Consider the following 24,365-nt stretch of genomic DNA (forward strand, 5'->3'; position numbering starts at 1 on the left):
GTCGGCACGGGGAAATCCTAAGTCTCAGACATTTCAGCAAAAAATATATAAAATTACAACAGATAAACTATAAAATTTTAATTAAAATTTTATTATAAATCATATTTGATAAAATAAAAAGAATTATATAAATGGTAAATGAAGGTAAAATTATTTATAAAATGTTTATTTTTTTGCATTTATAGACAAGGAATTCAATTAAATTCAAAAAAATATAAATTGAGATAATAAGGTTGATTTTTTTTAAAAACTATTGCGTCGGGAAGTATTTTTAAAAATATTATATATAATATTTTTATTTTTTAGAATAAAAATCTAATTTGTCGTTTAAATAAATACCATTTGGAAGCTTAAACCCCAAAAATATATTATATTTTGCATATAGAAAGAACTATTAAAAAATGAAATCACCCAAACACATTCAATAAAAAATTATAATTAAATATTGACAAATTTATAAATATAAAACAGGCATAATATAAATGTATTTCACATAATTAAAAATTAAAGCATTTGTTAAAAAAAATGTTTGATTTTTACGATTTTTACTAATAATTTTTCATACTTTTTTAAAAAAAATTTGTCATAGTTTAAATAAAAAAATACTGCATTTTTTTTTAAAAAAAAATTTGGAATATATTTACACACCAGGGAAAAAAATAAGATAAAAAATTTTTTTTCTTTCTTTTGCATTCGAAGGAATAAATTATTTGAATAAATTAAATATATGTATAAAAAAATTTGAGATTGAGATTTCATAGGTTGAGAAATACTGGTGATTATAAATGTTTGACTAAAAAAGAAATATGGAAAGGGTGTGGATTTTGCTTTTTCAAAATTTTATCCGGTTTTTGCTTGAGTAAATTGTTTAATCATAATTCTTACGTCTTCAGTCTTTAAAGGTAGAAAAATATTGAAATCGTTATTTTAAGTGGCAAAATAAAATATTTTTTATATGAAAATGACTAAGGTTACGCTACGGCCATACCAGATCGTTCTAGCGTTTGAGCTCGTAATCTCAAAAGATAGTAAATCCATGATGGCGCTAAAATTTTTATCAACCGCTTATTAGTTGTTGAAATCGGACTAATTTTCATATTTAAAATGGCAAAATTATTTATATAATATATTTATAACTATTTATTATAATGGCTATGGCTACCAAATGGCTCCATTTCTCAAAGACTTTGGTAGGTCATATAACCTAAAATATTTTCTGAATACTGTTAAACATGTCAGTTAGGTTCCCTAACTATTCACTTTGCTTTTTATTGACTAAGTACACTAATCAAGATTTCCACAATTCATATATCATAAAACATACAGGGATTTTGAACAAGCATATTTTTAAGTTCCTGGCTCATTTCCGTATTTGAAACATTCTAGAGCCTTTGTGAAAAAAAAAATTGAATTTATTTCTATTTTATTTAAACGAACTTATTTTTATTCAGATTACGGTCTAAGTATTGAGTTTTTTTATCCTAAAAAAAATTGTCATTTATATTTTGCGCTTGGAAATATGATATGTTTACACTTGAGTGTGGAATGAAAAAAATGCTTTTCAGCATTTACTCTAAGAGAGTGGCGGATTTTATAAGGATCAATTAAATTCAGATTTATTGAAAACGATTCATCCTCAAAATTTTTGTTAAAAGATTCTTTATAATATATTTTATTTAGTAACTCTTTTAAGTCACGTGTAGCGGTGTAGAAAAGCAGTAGGCCCAACCATGTTAAAATTTTAAGCATACAAAAATATAAAAGATAGACTTTTTAGATAATACACTAATATTTGAATGTAAATTTGAATATAATTTTATAAATCATCTCAGGAAGGCATTTATACATCGTCCCGATTCCGTTCCATTGGTTTAAGCTGGATTGATAATGGGAGCCGATCCGAAATGATTTAATAGCTGATCGATTTTTAAAATCTTTTTATGAGAATATTTTTTCTTTATTAATACTATTCATGATAATAAACTTGGAATTATTAATATAAATAAAGAAAATTTGATCTCATAAAATAGATTTTTAAAAGCAACCAGCTGTTAAATCGTGTCGGACCCCATTATCAACCCAGCCTTAAATAAATCTCCGTTCTGATTTTGTCACTAGAACAATTGTAAATAAAATATACTCTCTTTAATATTACTACTACTCCGTTTTTTTAAACGCATCCAGGATTTTCCTATGGGGGGGGGGGGGGGTACTATTAGATGGGGTTTTCTGCTATAAATTTTAGAGGAAATCTTCAAGTCCACTTATTGTAGACAATTTATATAAAAATAATTTTTGTTTTTTAGTTTTTAAAAATTTTGAATTTAGTCATGATATTAAAATTTTTTTAACTTTAACTTATTTTTCTTTCAAATTATTGTTTAGTGATATAATGTATACATTTGAAGGGGGGAGGGGGGGGTGGATAAAATTAGCTTAATATGATATTTACGAGAACAGGAAAATTTCCAATAGGGTAGAAACTTCCCACTTTATAACCCTTTGATTACGCCTATGCGTTTTGACTTAATAAGCTAAGTAAAAATAGAATTAGCGGTTATATAGGTACCCTTTTCGGAATTTCTTCTAAAAAAGGCAAAAGTTTGAGTAATTCGTTATCTGTTTTGTCGTCGAACCACGAATTGATCAAGATCCCATTTTCGGGCTAAATTAAAAACATTTTTTTTGTTTATGATATATCATAGAAATAATTTATTTTTAAAATAATGTTTTTAAAACATAATTTATAAGAATCTAATATATCCCGTGAAAACGTGTAAAAGATATAAGTATTCGGCATACACTTAAAAACAGTTTAGTTATTCCTTCCGATGTCCAAGAAGCCGAGATCTGCAAAGTTTAAACCGTTGAGTGAACCGGATAAATTTTTAAAAAAATTAAAGTAGGCTGACAATTTGTACATAAAAATATTTCAGGACGGGCGGGAAAATTTAATCTATATAACGAATCGAGTAGGCCTTGCAAATCTCTGATTTCTCGCAAGCATAAGAATCTTTATATGATTTTTTTTTGGAATTTCAAACTAATATTTAGATTTAATACTATTTTGAAAATAAATTAAAATATGTTTATTTCCTTTGTATTTTAAGAGCGGTCTAACTAAAAAAAATATTTAAATCTCCAAATAATATAGTAAATTCCACAAAAAAATAAACAAGTTATTTATGATATGATTCAATTACGAATACACAATACAGATTACAGACGTCAATCACAATTTATTTATAAAACGGTTGTGGTAGAAAATGGAAGACGAACACTTGGTTAAATTCGTTCATTTTTTAACATTTACGAAAGCATTCAAAAAAAAAGTTATAAACTACAATGCAAGGACGCACTAAATCTAAAAGATAACAAATATTACTTGGTACAAAAAAGCAACTTGCGAATTGTCTATGATGATTGTTTTCGATAAATCGCGTCCGAGGATGGCCAAATCCTTAATGTAATTACCGTGAACGCATACGCAGTGTTCCCTAAACAGTCTAAACCTAACAAAATTATAATATAATAATAATCCATTATATTTTTTTTTTATAACTATTCCTTTCTTCTCTTCATTCCAATTTTATTTTGGCATATAATTACATTGAAGATCAAAAAAAATATTATGAAACGTTTATAAAAAAAAATCCTTTATTTTATATAAAATTAATTATTATAATGATGTTTAGAAACTGAAGAGTTTTGGCTTTATTTCAAATTGTGTATTTTAAATGGTAACGTTAAAATTAGTAAACGTTTTCTTTGCGTCAAATTTTTTTTTTTATATTAAATGTTACTTCAATTTAAACGACATAATAGTTTTTTTAAGGGAATACACTAGTGTTGTTAAACGTCTCGATTTTTAAAAACGGCTAACCCAATATTCTAACCAAAAAAATATTACGGAAGCCTCGAAAGTTCGTTAGTAAATGTCTAAACGTCGTCATAGGCAAAATCTTCAATGCATAAAATTTTTGGCGAAATATTGGACTAGTCGTTATTTTTAAAAATTGAGCCATTTAACCACATAAAAAAACACAAAGCTAAATAATTTTGTCCAATTTTTTGTGAGCACTATAATTCTCGAATAAAATATTTAGTATCGAATTTCAATAAACATAAAAATAACCTTTTTTTAAAAAATCAATTTATTTCAGTTACCTCTGTCTCATTAATTATTTTATGTTTATAATGGCAAAAAATAAAGAAAATGTTAAAATATTGGCATGGCATGAAAATCTTATTACGAAGGCCAGATATTTTATTGGATAATTTCCAAATACAAATTGTGCCTCGATCTTTATTTTTTGTTTGTTTATTTATTTCTTTCTTTCCTTCCTTCTTTCTCTTTCTTTCTTTCATTCTTTTTCACTTTACACATGGTGTAGTATATAAAATTCAAACTTTATCAATTTTTTATCCGGATCTAGTATATCCATAAGAGCTTCGGCGTAAATTTTTTTGGAAGCGGTAAACAAAATAACTTCGAATATTTCGGACACTCGCTCCAAAAATTCTTTGAAGTGAGGTCTGAGTTTCACGTAAACCTTTATATAAATAAATAAAATACATATTTGAAAAAATTTTTAGAAGAAAAAAAACAATACAATTAAAATTAAATATGCCTAAGTATCTTTTTTTTTCTCTAAAACATTTGATAAACCTAAAGTAATGTTGTTAAACGGTTCGATTTAGTTTATTTTAAAGAACGGCTAAATCAATATTTTTGCCAAAATATAATATCTAAGACTTGAGATTTCGCTAATAGATTTCCAAACCTTTTCTGACATTTATGTGCAAAATTTTTAGCGCAATATTTTTTTTAGCTAAAATCTTGAGTTAGCCATTTCTAAAAATCAGGTAAATAGAGCCGTTTAACAACACTGACCAAAGGTAAATTTTTTATATTTCGAAATCAAAAATAAAACCAATGAATGATAAATGAAAATCAAAAAAGACAAAAAAAAAATGGTAAAGAGATTGAAAAAAAATGGTAAAGAGATTGAAAAAAAATTGTAAAGATATTGAAAAAAAAGAAATGAAATACTAACTTCATAAAGAACGCCTTGAAAGGTGACTTTGAAACTCATTTGCGATTCGGGAAGTGGAACGAGGGCGCAATGAACCAGTGTTTCGTCTAGATCCAACACTAACGAATACCTAAAAAAAATATCGTAAATTTTTAAAAAATTCCACTATTGGAACAGATTACATTGTTATAATGATAACATAATATTTAATTATTTATATAACGAATAAAAACTTATTAATCAGTAAAAAAAATTGCTATGTTCAATTTATCCCTGAATCTCAATTATAAGGCATAATGTTTCTGAGAATTATTAGTTTCTTAAACAATAATATTTATTTTCTTTTTTACTTTGCTTCATTCTTAAAAGATTTAGAAAACAATATTTATATCAGCGCGAACAAAAGGATTAGATATAACGCATATAATAACAACATGATATTATGATTAGATATTCAATAGGAAAAAAAAGATAGGCAGTAGCAAATACTAGAGCTACACTGATCCTCAATTTTTTTTACCGATCTGATATTTATTTCAAACGGCACAGATACCGATATTTACATTATTTATTTGATGGAATAATAAAATCTGCATATAAATTTTTCGGTTAGGGTCCACCTCTTCGTATGAACATTTATGAAAAAACGTCAAATGGCCTAAAATGGCCACAAATATATTTGAAGCGATTATAATATTTGTATAATTTTGAAACATTGTAACAGATTAGACAAATAAATTAAAAAATGCTTTTTATTTTAAATTAAATTTAAACATAAAAATTGCTAAATAGTAATTAATATTTATATTAAGGGAATCGATTGGAAATTTTGGGAATAAATTGGAAAAATTTTGGGAATCAATATTAAATTAACTAACAATATATTTAAAAATCTATTAAATTAACTAACAATATATTTGTAAATCTATTAAATTAACTAACTTGGAAATTTTGGGAATCAATTGGAAATTTTGGGAATCAATTGGAAAAATTTTGGGAATCAATATAAAATTAACTAACAATATATTTAAAAATCTATTAAATTAAATAACAATATATTTAAAAATCTATTAAATTAACTAACAATATATTTGTAAATCATTAAATTAACTAAGTTGGAAATTTTGGGAATCAATTGGAAAAATTTTGGGAATCAATATTAAATTAACTAACAATATATTTGAAAATCTAGTAAATTAACTAATAAAATTTTTAAATATCTATTAAATTAACTAACTTGGAAATTTTGGGAATCAATTGGAAAAATTTTGGGAATAAATATTAAATTAACTAACAATATATTTAAAAATCTATTAAATTAACTAACTTGGAAATTTTGGGAATCTATTGGAAATTTTGGGAATCAATATTAAATTAACTAACAATATATTTAAAAATCTATTAAATTAACTAATAATATTTTTAAAAATCTATTAAATTAACTAACTTGGAAATTTTGGGAATCAATTGGAAATTTTGGGAATCAATTGGAAATATTTTGGGAATCAATATTAAATTAACTAACAATATATTTAAAATCTATTAAATTAACTAACAATATATTTAAAAATTATTAAATTAACTAATAATATATTTAAAAATCTATTAAATTAACTAAATTGTAAATTTTGGGATTCAATTGGAAATTTTGGGAATCAATTGGAAAAATTTTGGTAATCAATATTAAATTAACTTACAATATATTTAAAAATCTATTAAATTAACTAACAATATCTTTAAAAATCTATTAAATTAACTAATAATATATTTAAAAATCTATTAAATTAAATAACTTGGAAATTTTGGGAATCAATTGGAAATTTTGGGAATCAATTGGAAATTTTGGGAATCAATTGGAAATTTTGGGAATCAATTGGAAAATTTTGGGAATCAATATTAAATTAACTAACAATATATTTAAAAATCTATGAAATTAACTAATAATATATTTAAAAATCTATTAAATTAATTAACTTGGAAATTTTGGGAATCAATTGGATATTTTGGGAATCAATTGGAAAAATTTTAGTTTTAGCAAAACGACAAAACACCTATTAAAAAAAATACGAACTAGAGAACACTTGTATATTTATTTATTTTTTAAAAAATAAATTGGTAAATATGGAAATATATATATTTCATATTCCCAATTTGATTCCCTTAAAATAAAGATTTAGGGGAATTATGAAGATTTATTGTTCAAAAATAAATATTAAAAAAAAGGAACATATAAATAAAAATATGTATAAAATCGGTATCGGGTAAATTTTTAAAAAATAACGGCCGATCCGATAAAATGGCATATTAATTTTTAAATTTTTTTTTATCAAATTTATATATTTATTTGTTACTTATTATATAAATAGATTAATGTTGTTATATAAATAAGTGATTTATCAATAGAAAATATTTTATATACTTTTAGATTCATAAATAATAAACTATAACTGATCTTTTTAATAAATTTAAATGACTTCTGTTATGGTATATAGTATAAGTAGAAAAATCAGATATGATATCGAATCGGTAATCGGTCGATATCACTTTAATATCGGATCGGCCTTCAAAAAGTGGTATCCCTCTCCCCCCCCCCTAAATAACCTGATAACACATAAAAAATGAAATCCCCTTTCTCTTCCTCGATTATATTTTTTTAAAAAAATGAAATAATACCCGTTTTGATTTGCATTATAATTATTAATTATAAATTATAACATTGATAATTGAATAAATAATTTTTTTATAAAAAAATACAATTCTCATTCTTATTTTTTCCTATATATTCATGCCCGCGTTATAAAAAAATTTTATTTCAATTAATTATCATAATTATTTAAATAAAATTCATATATTAAAAATTTCTGGCTGGGTGGCATTCTTTTTATTTGACCCGCAAGCCAGGTCATGTTCAAATAATTTGCAAAATTTATAAAACGCTTGAGCTTATTTCTAAAAACGGCTAACTCAATATTTTAGCCAGATAAATATTGCCTAAGCCTTGAAATTTCGCTATTAGGTGTCCAAACCTTTTTGCTACTTATGAAAAAATATCGGTAGTTAGTGTAGATTGATTATAATGGTCAGATACTCGCTTTAGTACCGATCAAAAAAGTGATGTTGGCGCACATCTGTTATGACACCAAAGTAATGAATTCATTTTAAATCATGATTTTAGAAAAAAATAAAATAATGTTTTAATTTGATTAATAATTAAAAAAAATCATTAGTGATTTTAATTTTATTTAATATTTGGCTAAAATTAAAAATCAGGGGCGAGCTTAAGCCTAAAAATATATGGAAATTTTCAATCAGGCTTAGGCCAAATAGAATTTTCAGGGCTCTGATGCACTGTGCAATAATACTATAAATGTTTTGGACTTTCTCATCGTGGCATAAAATAAATATTTATCTATCCCCCCCCCCCCTCTTCAAAAATAGCATTTTCTTTTAAATTTAAACTTATCGTTGCAAGGAGGAATAGGAGGAATGAAGGGAAGCTGATCGGCATAAAAAGAGTCAATTTCAATATTATCGAGATTCTCCACATTGACATCGAGACCTTCCAGATTGGAACCATCAACTGGCGATTGAAATACAAGGCGAGAATGGTCAAAGGTTGGGTAAGGATTGTGAAAAGGCGACGTTTCGTCAAAAATTATCTGTTCCTGGTGGTCATCCATATTTTTTGTATAATAGAAGATTGAGTGGAAAAGAATATGGGTTTTTTTCAAATAATTGAATTTATGATGATTTTATATGTATCTTTTATTGCTAAGGTGTTAAATTAAATATTAATTGAATTAATAATTTATTGCATTAAAAACAAATCTTGCAATCTTCAAAAATATTCAAGTGTTTCTGGAAGAAATGAGTTAAATTCTTTAGCACTTAGTATTAAGTAGCAGGTTTCAAGCATATTTTGAATGTTTTGTTAAGTGTAAGAGCATGATGTGTGAGCAAGTAGTATTAGTTTCATTAAATATTAAGAATCCATTCTTTTAAGAAAATATATAAGTATCTGTAGTTTTTTTTGCTAAGAAGAATTGTAAGGTTGTTACTATGGTATAGTTGGTACCTATATAATTCAAATGATTGATAAAAATTATTAATAAAGATAAAAATCAATGTATTATGTCCACATCATAAGGCATCACCCTATACAATGTGTGGAACAATAGACCTAGATGGTCTCCTAAAGGCCTGATTGGGTTTTCCAAAGCCCAACTATGCCAGACCCTAGTAGGATTCGGATATTGAAATTTTTTTTCTCAAGCTCAGGTTGGGATGTAAGAGGTGTCTAACATAAAGTTCGACAAATAAATATTAAAAATACACATATCTTTCATTTCATAAAAATTTCAATCAGAATAACTGATATTGATATGATATGTCATTTTATTATGTTTAATATTATATTTTTTAGAGGTTTGTATTCTAACTTTATTGTTTATATTTAAACTAAATAAAATTTATATGTATATAAATAAAATAAAATAAGATGCAACTTTATATGAATATTGATTATGGGGGTTAAATATATTTTTATTTAAGGTAGCAATATGTGAATAAGTAACATATATTTTAATTGTGCCTTGATATTATAATATTTAGACTAAATTTTATAAGGAAATTTAACTGGACCCAGGTTGGACCTAAAAATGTGTGCTTGGGTGGGGCACTGACAAAATTTTTAATTAGGGCTTGGGCAAAAAGAATGTTGCAAGACTCTAATGGTCTCTCCCATTCTAATCTAATTGGGGTTATTTAAAAGGGGAAATACCTGATGAAAGATTCATAATTTTAAGCAGGTTATAGTTACCTGTAAACTATACTTAAATGTCCACAGAAATTTTTAAAAAAAAGGCAGAGAAAGCCCTGCACCCATTTACATAAAAAAAAATTGGATTATAGAGGGGGTTGTCTATGTTTATTTACAGAAAGGAGTCGTTAAGGAAAATGATTTATAAATTTGAAATCTAAAATCTTATAAATAAATTAATTAGATAAATTTATTTTAAAACATTTGGTTTCACACTTTAATCTAAATTTTTCTTTTATCGACTTTTTTGTCTATTTTTTATTACGTATTCAATATTATTTTTTGGCATTGATTATATTTTATTCTTTTGATATCAAATATTTTATATTCAAAAGTGAAATCTTTTAATACTGTTAAAAATTTGATGCTACTATGCACCTTTAAATTTTTATTAAGGCAAGTGTTTTCTTATATTAGTTTGCTATGCTGATCATAAAAAAACAGGTCAAAGAAATGTCTATGATTAATTTTAAAAGGATCCTAAAGTTTTTAGAATGAAATTCTAATTTTGATGTTTTTACAGTGTAAAGTAAAATTGTCTAAAAAATAGATCAATTAAATAATTATCTATCACATTGAAAAAAATTAATTTAAAATAATAAAATATAAAAATCATAATTGTATTGTTCAGTATCGTATATAAATTAATATAATGAAAAATAATTACCACACGATCCAGTGTACGCTGGGGTTGTTATAGCAGGCCAACAAAAATTATGAAGCGATGCAATATTTAACCAAATATCAGCAGATAATATTCATTGATTACTGCTCCACGATGCTTAAAATGTTGATTAGCAAAGAGAAGGGAGTAAAAACATAATATAATATGATATAAAGTTGGGACGAATATCATTTTATTATAGGTTTAAATACCAATATTATGATTATGTATATAAATAAGGGTATTCGATATATACAATAGTTTGATATATATATTATTTTAACTTAGGGGTATAAATATGAGGAGGTGGAGGTGGGATATCATTAAGGATTCCACCCTTAACAGAGTAGTGCTCATTTATGTTTTTGGTTTGGCAATTTTATACACTTATAAGTGAATTGTAATATATTAAAATAGATATTACATAATTTAAGCTTAATAATATATAAATTATGCTAAATATTATTTAAATTATAATTAATATAACCTAATTTAGTTATTTGCCACTTATTTGGAATTTTTTATGACTTATTATTATCATCTATGTTAGCGGGATATGGTGAAAGAAAATGGGGGGGGGGGGGGGAGGGGGGGGTAGGAGTAGTTCGCTTCCAAATTTATTGAAGGGATAGGGCGGCATCTAATTAGGGTAGGAAGTTGGTATCTTAAGGGTTGTATTTATTGGGGAGTTATCAATTACATTTTTGGATGAAATAGGGCAAAATATATTACTGTAAACATTTATTTAGTATAAAGTTTGGGCCTATTAAAATGTACATTGATTACCAAGCATCGATAGAACTCACTGTAATAAATTTAATCGTAGTAATTTTAAATTTCTAAATATAGAATTATATTTTAAACAAAATTTATGTCATAATACTTCCAAAATAATTTGTACCAAAAGACCAACATTTATTTTTACATCCTGTTTAATATATATTATAAAAATTTCTATAAAAGTTGATATTAATGCACATTATTTTTCAAACATTTAATGTTGCTAATAACTTAATTTTTAAACTATTATAGTTAGAGACAGTTCTCACCACCGTGCTTAGGCATAGGTTTTAGGGTTTTCTGTCATGTAAACTCTGCTCATAGGCGTAGCCAAGATTTTCCTAAGGGGGAGGGGGGAGGGAATTAAAAATTATTGGGGGCTTTGCCCCCAGACCCCATTTGGGGCGGGTCTTTGGCCCGCTTTTGCCCCGGTTACCTTAGTCTATATATAGTCATAAAATATTTTTACAAGATAGGAGGTTAATTTTAATAAACAAATATGAAATATATTTTTATTAGTTTATATAAAATATAATATATTACTTGTATATACCTTAATATAAAAGCATGGTAATAATTTATTCCAAACAAGTATAAGAAATTTATTTATAAAATGTAAGTAGACATATAGTTGATATTCCTCTATTATATAGAATTAGTTACAAAATACTAGGTAAAATTCCACTTTTACATACATATTTGACAGTTAGAGAATATATTACAGTTAATACTTTAACAAATTTTACTAATCAATGCTCTTGATCATAAATATAGCAACAATTTGCATCCAATTATTTAACGCCATCTATTTATTTTAAATAAAAAAATGTGATTAAAAATTAATTTTCATATTATTTATCCCACAATGTCTTTAAAAGATATTTTCTGATGTCCTTATCAGTTTTCTGTAAAATATATAATTTGCTATATTGGTAAAAATTACTTGAATGTCATATGGTAATTGATAAAATTAGATATACTGTAAATCTACGACATATAATATTCCAATGTTTGTAATGTGCTCTAATTTTTTTAATTTAATTTATGATTTAATTTTATCAATAGTTTTATAATTATATTTTACTTTTATTAAGATAAATAAATTAAACTTACTCACTTTAAAAATTATATTTGATATATTAAATTATTTAGTAATTTTATAGATCTATTATGAATAATTATAATACATTTCACTTTTGTCTTAATACTTAACTTTGGCTAATATTTCATCTCTTAAAAAGCATTTTTAGTTCCCTTTTTTTATATATAAATGCTTTTTTTCCAAAAATGTATAAATTATAATGAATAGTTTTATAAAAAAATATTAACTTTTACATTATTTCTTTCAAATTATTGTTTAAGATATATGCATACATTTTTAGGGGGCAGGAATAGGGGGGAGGACTAAGGGGGATATTTTTTATTAGCTTAAAATGATATTCACAAAAAGTGATAAATTTCTGGGGGGGGGATTTCACCTGCCCCCCCCCCTGGCTACGCCTATGACTCTGCTTATGTATATTGCATGTTTTTATTTATTACTTAGTTCATCATTTAATTTAGTTATTTATCGTAAAATGACGATGATTCTGTTGCATTATTCTAATTTTATTATTACAATATAAATTTTATTTTTTGTTATAATCTAATTTTATTTTATAAACGGCGTAACCTTACTTTTATAATATATTTACTTTTTGTTTTTCGTTTGTATTCTAATTTATATAAATAGAAAATGTATATATACCTTAAGAAAAGAAAAAGAAATTAGTTAATAAAATATATTTTTACTGACTCGAACCTCGCACCATATCGTTAGTCTCCTTATTCTTTGCATGGTGCCCTTTGGGTGGTGGACTAGAAAAAGATGACTACCTAATCTGCTGATGACCATCTAATCTATGACGATTGCTTAATCCATTGAGATGACTCTATTTATATGACTACCTATTGTGATGATTGCTTAATCCATTGAGATGACTCTATTTATATGTCTACCTATTGTGACGATTGTTTAATCCATTGAGATGACTCTATTTATATGACTACCTATTGACTACCTATTGTGTTGATTGCTTAACCTATGGAGATGACTACCTATTATGACTCTACCTTGTGCTTAACCTATGGAGATGACTACCTATTATGACTACCTTATCTATTGTGACTACCTAATCTACTGAGATGACTATCTAACCTATGGAGACTGCTTAACCTATGGAGATGACTACCTATTATGACTACCTTATCTATTGTGACTACCTAATTTACTGAGATGACTATCTAACCTATGGAGACTGCTTAACCTATGGAGATGACTACCTATTATGACTACCTTATCTATTGTGACTACCTAATCTACTGAGATGACCAAGAATCAAACCTTAGTACGTTCTTTCATGCAAAAAGCTTCTTTCTTTATGGTGTCCCGGCTCTGGATGTTGGACTGGAATATAATAGCCAGCACCTAACCTAATGTGACAACCTAGGAAGAACTGATATGGAAGTTGAACGATAGGTTATGAATTCTATATTGTGAGACCAATGATGATTACTTATTATTCTAATTCACGTAAGAAGAAAAGTTATTATATTAAGATTTTATGCTAGGATAAAGGCATGTTATAAATTTTTAAAATCATTAAAATGTAAAATCATAATGGATATTTGAACACACAAAAAGCCTTTAAAAATTATTTATAATTTCTTAGTGAAATATTGATACTAAAATGTAAAATCATAATGGATATAGACCACACAAAAAGCCTTTAAAAAAATTATTTACTTAAATTATAGTGAAATATTGATATTTTTTTTGATTTCTTGAATTATGACCAATTGTTGTAAATTAACTAAACCTAAAGATGAATTCTTAGATATAATTAAAAATAAACCATTAAAAATCCTAAACAAGAAGATTATTAAAGTGTAATTAAAACATATGAATTAAAAGGGATTGATTTAAATAACCCTTATAAGTAATACTTAATATGATAAAAATGTTTTTGAAATAAAGCCTTTGAAGACAATGTAAAAATTAAATATCATTATTTTAAAAAAATATTGTGTGAAATTTAAATTTTTTTTTAAGAGAGGGAAATGTGCATAATATTTGCATATTTTAACCTTGGAGATTGAAAATAAATAAAAATAAATTAAATATTAAAACGCTACTAATTAAATATTAAAACTCTACTAATAAAAAAATGTTAAACGCAAAAAATATAAAACGCTAAAAAAATAAAACGCATAAAACGCTAAAAGTATAAAACGCTATGATTAACTTAACACCTAAAAAATAATATAATAATCATTTATCATTCCTTATTTTGGATTTTATTCCTTATTCCATAAATTATCATTCCTTATTACATATTTTATTGTTCCAAATTCAAAATGTTATTCGTGCATATTATTCATATATTTGATTTGATCAACTATTCCAAATTACATATTCCGATTTATTCCAAATTCCAATATTCAACTGGATTAATGATAATAACAATTTTGAGAAATGTGAACAACATACGATAAGGATATCAAGCCTACAAAAAACGTACAAACTCACGCAACTCTAATAAACGATTTTATCAAACCAACGATTGGGACAAGCCAAAATGATAAACCACTTGGACAACAAACTCTCATGACTTCTCCGATGAAATTATCAGAAGAGGGAGAATGTTGCATTATTCTAATTTTATTATTACAATATAAATTTTATTTTTTGTTATAATCTAATTTTATTTTATAAACGGCGTAACCTTACTTTTATAATATATTTACTTTTTGTTTTTCGTTTGTATTCTAATTTATATATATAGAAAATGTATATATACCTTAAGAAAAGAAAAAGAAATTAGTAATAAAATATATTTTTACTGACTCGAACCTCGCGCTATATCGTTAGTATCCTTATTCTTGCAGATTCGAAATATGTAATTTAAGATAGAATCCAATCGATTTATACAATTTTTGATAGAAAGAGGCAAAAAATATATTCCTTACATCTCCGTGCTCCTCGGTCTTTAAGAAAAATTTCTAAGTTACAACCCCATACTCAAACCAATAATGTAGATTATCGCTATCATTATTTTTATAAGGGAAGGACTTACGAATGACTTTTTATACGATAAATTATTTAGGAATAAGGCCTGTTTTTAAATTATTCTGGCTGGATTACATTTTTTAAAAATAATTTGGGAAATATTGCTATATAAATTTTGTTTAAAAAAGGTTTTCATAAATTTTAATTATACTTATTGATTTCATATGATTTCACTTATTATTATTTATTATGACAACTATAGTTATAGATAATTTTAAAATAAAATACTTTTTCCTTTAATATTTCCTTTACTTTTAGATTACCAATCATCCTCAATTATTATACATCAATTAATAACCAACAAGTTCTTTTATATTATTCCTAACATAACACTCTACATTATCATTTCTATCATTCTTACCAATCTTTACAATTTACCCTTATTTATACCAAAAACTGTTGACTATTATAAAATAGTCATCCAAACATTTTATTTAAATATACAAAATACAATCAATATTCACACTTGAAAAGGATAATACATTTAATCTCTTATCTAATTATACTATTGATTCAAATCATTTAAAGCAAGCTAATATTGATATAAAAGCAGAAAGGGAAACTGAATATTTCACAAAAAAATAAAATAATTGCCAACAGAAAATAATTCTCTACCAAACATTTATTCAGAAAATGATATTGAAAATGTGATTTCTATAAGACCACTTGCACATCATTATGCTATGATACAAAAACCCCAAAAATATGACTGATATTTAATTACATTGTATTAGAAGAATATGGACTCTACAGCTTACTATTGCAAAAACCCTATCATGAACTAAATATTACAAGCTAGACTGCAAACTAATATGAATTCAAATAAATACAAAAATTAAATGATATTGAAAGTGGGATTTCTATATGATCACTTGCACATAATTATACTATGAATAAATCATCTTCCATAATCAAACCTTAAATATTGAATAAATCTTATCAAAAATTGCCAAACATTTATTCAGTTAATAATATTTCACCAAATATTTATCCATAAAATGATATTGAAAGTGGGATTTCTATATGATCACTTGTACATAATTATAGTATGAGTAAATCATCTTCCATGATCAAACCTCAAATATTGAATAAATCTTATCAAAAATCAAAAAAAAATCTCATTAAACTTCCTTAATATACCAACCCACAAGAAACCCATATTTGAAGATAAAAATAATATCCAACATTTTCACTCTTAAACTGATAAAAAATTTTTAATTCATGAGCTTACCAGACCTCAGCACAGCTTCTACCAAATCTAACTGCCCTTTATGTAATAAACTCGTTAAAGTAACCAAATTGGGGCTATTGCCATCTCATCGAAACCAGAAGATAAAATGTCCTCAATCTGGGCTTCCCATCTTATCACCAGCTATCCCTCAAACCCTAAATGCCTTTTCTGCCCTTGCCCTCGCAACGGTGGAGTCTGTAAAAATCATAGGTTTTTGACCACTGCTAAGGGCCAGTATTGCTCCCATTCCGGCTGCGAGCACTCCCTTTGCATTTATATATGCGATGGCGTGACTTGGATTGAATAATAGACATGCCTCGTTGAAAGAGACGGAAGTGAACTCGGTATCCCAGTAGCAGATGCCGATGTGGGAATTAGATGCATCTGTGTATGCTGGGGTGTTAGCATAGTATCTGAGAGCGAAGGGTTGTTTCATCGCGTCAATGATGATACTCGCTTTCCGGAAGGCCAAGTATGAATCTGTAACCGGAGTGAGGGCGGCATTGTTCATGGTTATGTAATACGGAGAAAACAATCTTGACATTCCGGTTATAGTATAGGCATAGTGATTTGACCTCTAAGACTTTTGCTGCAAGGAGCCGACAATAGTTCCTTTCTAAAAATGACAATTATCATAATCTGTATTTTTAAACATAGTTTATTTTTGACGCTAATGGGTAAAAACATAAATTGTAAATATGTTAAATTAAAATTTCAGTGAAGATGTACCCTAGATATATGACAATTGTCATAATCGTTATTTATAAAGTTTTTTGAAATTTTTTGACGCACATAGGTAAAAATATATATTGTAAATACGTTTAAGTAAAAATTCAGTGAAGTTGTACCATAGATATGTGACAATTGTCATAATCGTTATTTCTAAAGTTTTTTGAATTTTTTTGACGGAAATAGGTAAAAAATATAGTGTAAATATGTTAAATTAAAATTTCAGTGAAGATGTACCCTAGATAAGTGACAATTGTCATAATCGTTATTACTAAAGTTTTTTGAATTTTTTTGACGTAAATAGGTAAAAATATAGATTGTAAATATGTTAAATTAAAATTTCAGTGATAGATAAGTGACAATTGTCAAAATATTTATTTCTATAGTTTTTTGAAATTTTTTTGACGCACATAGGTAAAAATATAGATTGAAAATACGTTTAATTAAAAATTCGATGAAGATGTATCATAGATAAGTGACAATTGTCATAATCGTTATTTCTAAAGTATTTTGAGATTTTTTGACGTATATAGGTAAAAATTTAGATTGTAAATACGTTTAATTAAAAATTCGATGAAGATATATCATAGATAAGTGACAATTGTCATAATCGTTATTTATAAAGTTTTTTGAAATTTTTGACGCAATAGATATGTGACAATTGTCATAATCGTTATTTTTTAACTTTTTTGAATTTTTTTAAAGTAAATAGGTAAAAATCTATATTGTAAAGATGTTAAAATAAATTCAATGAAGATGTACCATAGAAGAGTGACAATAAGTGATCTGCATCGGGCCTAATTTTTCAAGCCCGGCCCGGCCCGAAATTTTTTTTAGAAAAGTTTTGCCCGCCCGAGCCCGAAATTTAAAAAGTTTTGCCGGTCCGGTCCGAACTCGAAATTTTTTTTAAAAAAAATTTACCGACCCAACCCGGCCCGAATATATTTAAACATAGAAATTAATCTTTATAATTACTCAAAATAAAAGACATATGTTATATGTAGTTTAGTTTCAATAAATAAAATCAAATATTTTTATTTTACATATAAAATTCAATATAAAATTGATAAATTTAGATATATTTTAAAAAATATCCAAGGTCCGACCCGACCCGGCCCGAATTTTTTTTAAATATTAGGCCCGACCCGGCCCTAATTTTTTTTTAAAATATTAGGCCCGGCCCGAACCCGATTATTTTAAATAGAATTAGGCAGGGCCGGACTCGGGCCGGGCCTAACTTTGCAGATCTCTAGTGACAATTGTCATAAACGTTATTTTTTAACTTTTTTGAATTTTTTTGAAGCAAATGGGTAAAAATATATATTGTAAACATGCTAAATTAAAATTTTTGTCATAATCGTTATTTTTGAACTTTTTGAAGCAAATGGGTAAAAATATTTATTGTAAACATGTTAAATTAAAATTTCAGTGAAGATGTACCATAGAAAAGTGACAATTGTCATAATCGTTATTTTTGAACATTTTTAAATTTTTTTAAAGTAAATAGGTAAAAATATATATTGTAAAAATTTTAAATTAAAATTTCAGTGAAGATGTACCATAGAAAAGTGAGAATTGTTATAATCGTTATTTGGAATTTTTTTGAATTTTTTCAAAGAAAATAAATAAAAATATATATTATAAACATGTTATATTAAAATTTCAGTGAAGATGACTATAAAAAAGTGTCAATTGTCATAATCATTATTTGTGAACCTTTTTGAAAATTTTTAAAGCAAACTTGTAAATATATATATTGTAAACATGTTAAATTAAAATTTAAGTTAATCGTTATTTAAAATATTTTTGAATTTTTTTGCCCAAATGATCTGGTTTTTAGCCCACGCCCTTCTATCAAATTGGGCTGACTAGCTAAATAATTTAAAAAGTGCTAACGGACCTTTGAAAAATTTTAACAATGGGCAGTCTAATAAACAACTTTTATTTGTTATTTAAAATTTATTAGGTAAACATTAAAAAATATATTAGATTATCGATAACTGTTGTGGATGTTATCGTAGGAAAAATTAATGAGATAAAAAAAAAACTTGTTGGATTTGATTTGAAATTATAGGATCGAAGTATTTCATCCTATAATTGATCAAATTATAAACATCAGAACGATTTTCTGCAAAAAGAGAGTTTATTTTGAATGTGCAATATTATCGTAGAAATTTTGATAAAAATAGGTATTTTTGAAAAGGCCTTGGAAAAAGTGACACAAGAAATATATTGAATATTAAATAACGTAATGAATTGTGTTCATTTGCCTGTGAATTCATAGATTTAATAGGCGAATTAAATGAAACGTACGATGATATCGTATGAGCAGGTGAGGAGTCTAATGAAAAAGTAGAATAAGATAATAACTCAGAATGTGAATTGTGATAATAAATGTAACAATTGTTTAATATGCCTGTATGAAATTCTTAAAAGCTACAATATGCACACAAGTGCATACACTAATTTATTTTTCACATATGAATACATTTCTTTATCATTTACTCAAGTTAATTGCGAGAGAACATTTAGTAAATTATAAAAAATAGACTGAGAAATAATATAGACGAAGAAAAATTAGGAGGATCGTTTTTAATGTTAGTTGTATGAGAACTTTTAGTGGAGATTGAACTAAAAGATATTCTTGTTTATTTGCGCAAAGGTTCAAAATGAGATTTATCAACGTAAAAATTATATATTTAAAAATCATGTAATACATATAAAAAAAAACACTTAAAAAATAAATAAATATTGTTATTTTAAATTTTTTTAAATGGTATTTAAAAAAAAACAGGAACGCTTTTGAACACAAAAAATTTGGATTCAATTTTGCATGATAATAACAAATAATATGAGTAAATAATAATAAAAATTTTTTATATTATCATAAATATTTTTATCGTAATTTAAATCGAATATTTTTTTATGCTTACTAAATTATGTAATTTTTGGTAAGGGTGTAGCGTTGAGACTTGAGACTGAACATTTATTAAAATAAGAATTATTTTTAAAAAAAAACTTACTGGTGCCATCGAGGCGCTATAATCATTGAAATTTAAGAATAAATATATATAATACATTTTCGTAATTTAAATCGAATATTTTTTTATGCTTACTAAATTATGTAATTTTTGGTAAGGGTGTAGCGTTGAGACTTGAGACTGAACATTTATTAAAATAAGAATTATTTTAAAAAAAAAACTTACTGGTGCCATCGAGGCGCTATAATCATTGAAATTTAAGAATAAATATATATATAATACATTTTAAATTGAAATAATACCAAAAAATCTTGCTATTGTTACAAATTTTAAATAACAGGGAGAGAGAGACGGGGGAGGGATTGGTCATTTATTTTCTATTTTAATCTTTATTTTTCGGATCTTTTCTCAATTTTTTTCTTCTCAATTTTCATTTAATTTTTTTAGTATAACCTAGCAATAATTAATTTTGATAAATAAATTTATAAGTGAGTGCTCATGACATATTATATTGAAATGGGTGGAAATTTTATGTCCCCAAAAAATTTTCTGCAATTATATATCAGTACCCCCCCCCCAACACTAAATCTTACGAAAAAATATTCGAAATAATATTATCTAAATGTCAAGAAAGGGATTTATTTCCTGATCCATTATATATATACATGGATTTCGAAAAATTTATGAGCGAGGTTAAAACTATCTTTGGTATGATCATTAATATGTTAAATTATTTATATTTGTTTTTTCAATTAGGGGATCATATTATAATCAGAGGATGATTTACCATTTGTGTCAAAGCACCCATAGAAAACTACAAAAGCTAGGTCTGGAAAGCGAATACAGAACCAATGAAGCCCTAAGCCTCTTTTGTGGCATGAGGGACGGCTTAGCATTTGTTCCTTTATGTGATATGGGCAATGCAATGGCATTCCTGAGATCAGTTACTCCGACCAATGGTAAAGATATTCTTGAATATTTCGATAAAAATTACATCAATGGAGTCAAGGGAGGTCACAAGAAGCAATTCTCAATCCCAAACACGTCAAATTGGGCCTCGATTTCCTCCAGAAACTTGGAACGTGAATGAGAGCACCCTATCTGAAGAAGAACCCACAAATAATCAATGCGAAGGTTGGGATAATCATTTTTCATATCTGGTTGGGAATAAACGCCCATCAATTTCATAAAAATTTAATATAAATATTTATAAATAATTTAAACTAGTTCTTTTAATATACTAAAAAAATAGATAATTTTACAAAAATGATAAAAATAAACCCATAAAGATTAATAATTCACAAAAAAATTAATTAAAAAAGATTTTAAAATCTTATCAATTCAAATTTTGCTTAAAATTTTTGCATGAAAACCATAAATTGTAACAAAAATATTATACACCTATTCGTCCTCTAGTCGACTTAGGTAAACTTATGTTCTCGACTAACGACTCAGACTGAGGTCGGGTGAACTCGACTATTTAACACTAGCTAGGGTTATGTAAATTAGTCTAAACCTAATCGTAACCGGACCACTAACCGTGAAAATTATGATTTAAGTAAAATTTTAAACCAAAAATAAATGTATTAAGCCCCTCTGATCACTACGAGAACTATAACATTAAAAAATTTTACCTAACTAAAAAAATACAACTCAACCGGCTAATAAAATTGCAATTTGTTATTCTTGCAACTAATCACACTCAATTTTAAATTTTAGTTTAATACGAATTATCGATTTATTCTCTTCTCTATATATAAATAAATGCTACAAAATTGCTTAATTTTCACAAAATATGCATATCTATGGCATAAAGTTTAATGAAAAAAAATAAAGCATTGTAAGAAAAAACTCCAACAATTTTAAAAATGATTGAGATTATAAAGGTATGTGGGCATGAATTTATCTAACAGTATATAAATTTGTAATAAAACGCGATTAGATTCATATTATGTATTAAAACATTTTTGGCAAAGTGTGAGTGGTGAAAAATAAATAGGAATGTTAGGTAAATTAAAAAATATAATATTTTATAAGGTTTGGGTTAGAAATAAGCCAAAAATTTAGAAGCATTTTCTGTGAACTATGCTTGGGCCACTCTCGTCATACTCTTGTTTGCTAATCCACATCTGTTGGAAGGTAGAAAGGGAGGCAAGGATGGAACCACCAATCCAAACAGAATATTTCCTCTCAGGTGGGGCAATGATCTTTATTTTCATAGTGCTGGGAGCTAGGGAAGTAATCTCTTTTTGCATTCTATCGGCTATGCCCGGAAACATGGTGGAACCACCAGAAAGAACAGTATTGGCGTATAAGTCCTTACGAATATCCACGTCACATTTCATTATGGAATTATAAGTTGTTTCATGAATTCCAGTCGATTCCATGCCAAGGAAAGATGGTTGGAATAAAGCTTCTGGACACCTAAATTATTAATTAAATTAATTATATCTCTAATTTAATTTTTATCATTATTTTATAATATACAATTTTAAAAACTTTACCTGAAACGTTCATTTCCAATGGTAATGACTTGACCATCGGGCAGTTCATAGCTCTTTTCAAGGGAACTGGAAGATGCGGCGGTGGCCATCTCTTGTTCAAAGTCGAGAGCTACGTAACACAACTTTTCCTTGATATCTCTCACAATTTCTCTTTCGGCTACGTTAAATGCAATTGAAAATTTAATAAATATGAAAAGCTCAAATCGATTGCAATTTAAATAAAATTGAAGGAATAAATTTATCATACCAGTGGTAGTGAAAGAATATCCACGCTCCGTCAATATCTTCATAAGATAATCGGTCAAATCACGCCCAGCTAAATCCAATCTAAGAATAGCGTGAGGTAAAGCATAACCCTCATATATAGGTACGGTATGCGAGACACCATCGCCAGAATCCAAAACAATCCCCGTAGTACGACCTGTCATGAAAATGATATTTAATGATCCTATTCACAGTAGTGCATGAATAATTAAATTGTTCAACCAATGTAGCAACACTAAAACAGATTGTATACCTGATGCGTATAGTGAAAGAACGGCTTGGATAGCGACGTACATCGCGGGCGTGTTAAAGGTTTCAAACATTATTTGAGTCATCTTTTCCCTATTGGCTTTGGGGTTAAGGGGGGCTTCCGTTAATAAGACAGGGTGTTCCTCTGGGGCTACCCGGAGTTCATTGTAAAAGGTGTGGTGCCAAATCTTTTCCATGTCGTCCCAATTGGTAACAATACCATGTTCGATAGGATATTTGAGGGTCAGGATACCTCTCTTACTTTGGGCCTCATCGCCAACATAGCTGTCTTTTTGTCCCATACCCACCATAACTCCCTACATTGCGATTATGCAATATATAATAAAATTCAAAAATATGTTATGTCGAAATCTTATATAAAAAAAAATTGAAGTAAAATTATTGTCTTTACCTGATGTCGAGGCCTGCCTACGATAGATGGAAAAACCGCTCTTGGCGCATCATCACCAGCAAATCCAGCTTTGCACATTCCTGATCCATTATCCACAACTAATGCTGCTACATCATCATCACACATTTTTTAATGATTTTGGATAGTTTGATTTTAAGAATATAAGCTATCAAAAGATTCTCTTTTATTATATAAGAAAAACGAGATAAAAATTTAAAGGATTGGTTTGGTTATTTATAATAAAAGGAAAGAAAATAAGAAAATTCGAAAATTAATTTTTTTTTACAAAAATTCCATTCATATTCTATAATATATATTTATTTGTTTTTTTTTATTGTTTTTTCTTATATCATAAAATATAACGTGAAATTGCCTTATTTGGTAATATGACTCATTTACCAAAATTTCCTTATATGGATATATTTTTTAAAAATGGAAAAAAATAGGTCACATGATAAAATAAACCAATCGTAGAATAGATAAAGAAATTTCTCGACAAAATAAATAAATAAAAAATAGTAAAACAATTTATTTCATATATAAATATCATTTGATCAATGATTATAATTATTATCATAAAGATAAATA

At 26.4% G+C, this 24,365-nt stretch overlaps 2 protein-coding genes across 2 annotated transcripts; both read right to left on the bottom strand.

The window, feature by feature from the left end:
* Window positions 1-179: 179 nt before the first annotated feature.
* On the bottom strand, window positions 180-8,908 carry LOC135922897 (CTD small phosphatase-like protein 2-A). The gene is made up of 6 exons (XM_065457409.1): window positions 8,496-8,908; window positions 5,058-5,166; window positions 4,411-4,553; window positions 3,386-3,512; window positions 2,570-2,665; window positions 180-894 (listed from the first exon to the last, which is right to left on the bottom strand). Exons 1-6 carry the CDS (start codon window positions 8,714-8,716, stop codon window positions 841-843), a joined length of 750 nt encoding a protein of 249 aa, XP_065313481.1. The 5' UTR covers window positions 8,717-8,908; the 3' UTR covers window positions 180-840.
* Window positions 8,909-22,335: 13,427 nt separating this feature from the next.
* On the bottom strand, window positions 22,336-24,035 carry LOC135932077 (actin-3-like). The gene is made up of 5 exons (XM_065469423.1): window positions 23,778-24,035; window positions 23,370-23,682; window positions 23,100-23,273; window positions 22,853-23,009; window positions 22,336-22,772 (listed from the first exon to the last, which is right to left on the bottom strand). Exons 1-5 carry the CDS (start codon window positions 23,901-23,903, stop codon window positions 22,412-22,414), a joined length of 1,131 nt encoding a protein of 376 aa, XP_065325495.1. The 5' UTR covers window positions 23,904-24,035; the 3' UTR covers window positions 22,336-22,411.
* Between the last annotated feature and the right edge of the window lie 330 nt (window positions 24,036-24,365).

The sequence above is a fragment of the Gordionus sp. m RMFG-2023 genome, chromosome 1 (genome assembly GCF_954871325.1).
Source record: "Gordionus sp. m RMFG-2023 chromosome 1, tfGorSpeb1-WG-v2, whole genome shotgun sequence".
In the NCBI taxonomy this organism is placed as follows: domain Eukaryota; kingdom Metazoa; phylum Nematomorpha; class Gordioida; order Chordodea; family Parachordodidae; genus Gordionus; species Gordionus sp. m RMFG-2023.

Coding starts and splice junctions, on each gene's coding strand:
- LOC135922897 (XM_065457409.1), bottom strand. CDS start 8,716: ATGGATGACCACCAGGAACAGATAATTTTTGACGAAACGTCGCCTTTT. Junction 3,513..4,410: donor CCGGATAAAAAATTGATAAA/GTTTGAATTTTA, acceptor TAATTTTGTTAG/GTTTAGACTGTTTAGGGAAC. Junction 895..2,569: donor TAGAAGAAATTCCGAAAAGG/GTACCTATATAA, acceptor CTACCTTTAAAG/ACTGAAGACGTAAGAATTAT.
- LOC135932077 (XM_065469423.1), bottom strand. CDS start 23,903: ATGTGTGATGATGATGTAGCAGCATTAGTTGTGGATAATGGATCAGGA. Junction 23,274..23,369: donor TCTTTCACTATACGCATCAG/GTATACAATCTG, acceptor TTTTCATGACAG/GTCGTACTACGGGGATTGTT. Junction 22,773..22,852: donor ATTGGAAATGAACGTTTCAG/GTAAAGTTTTTA, acceptor TTAATAATTTAG/GTGTCCAGAAGCTTTATTCC.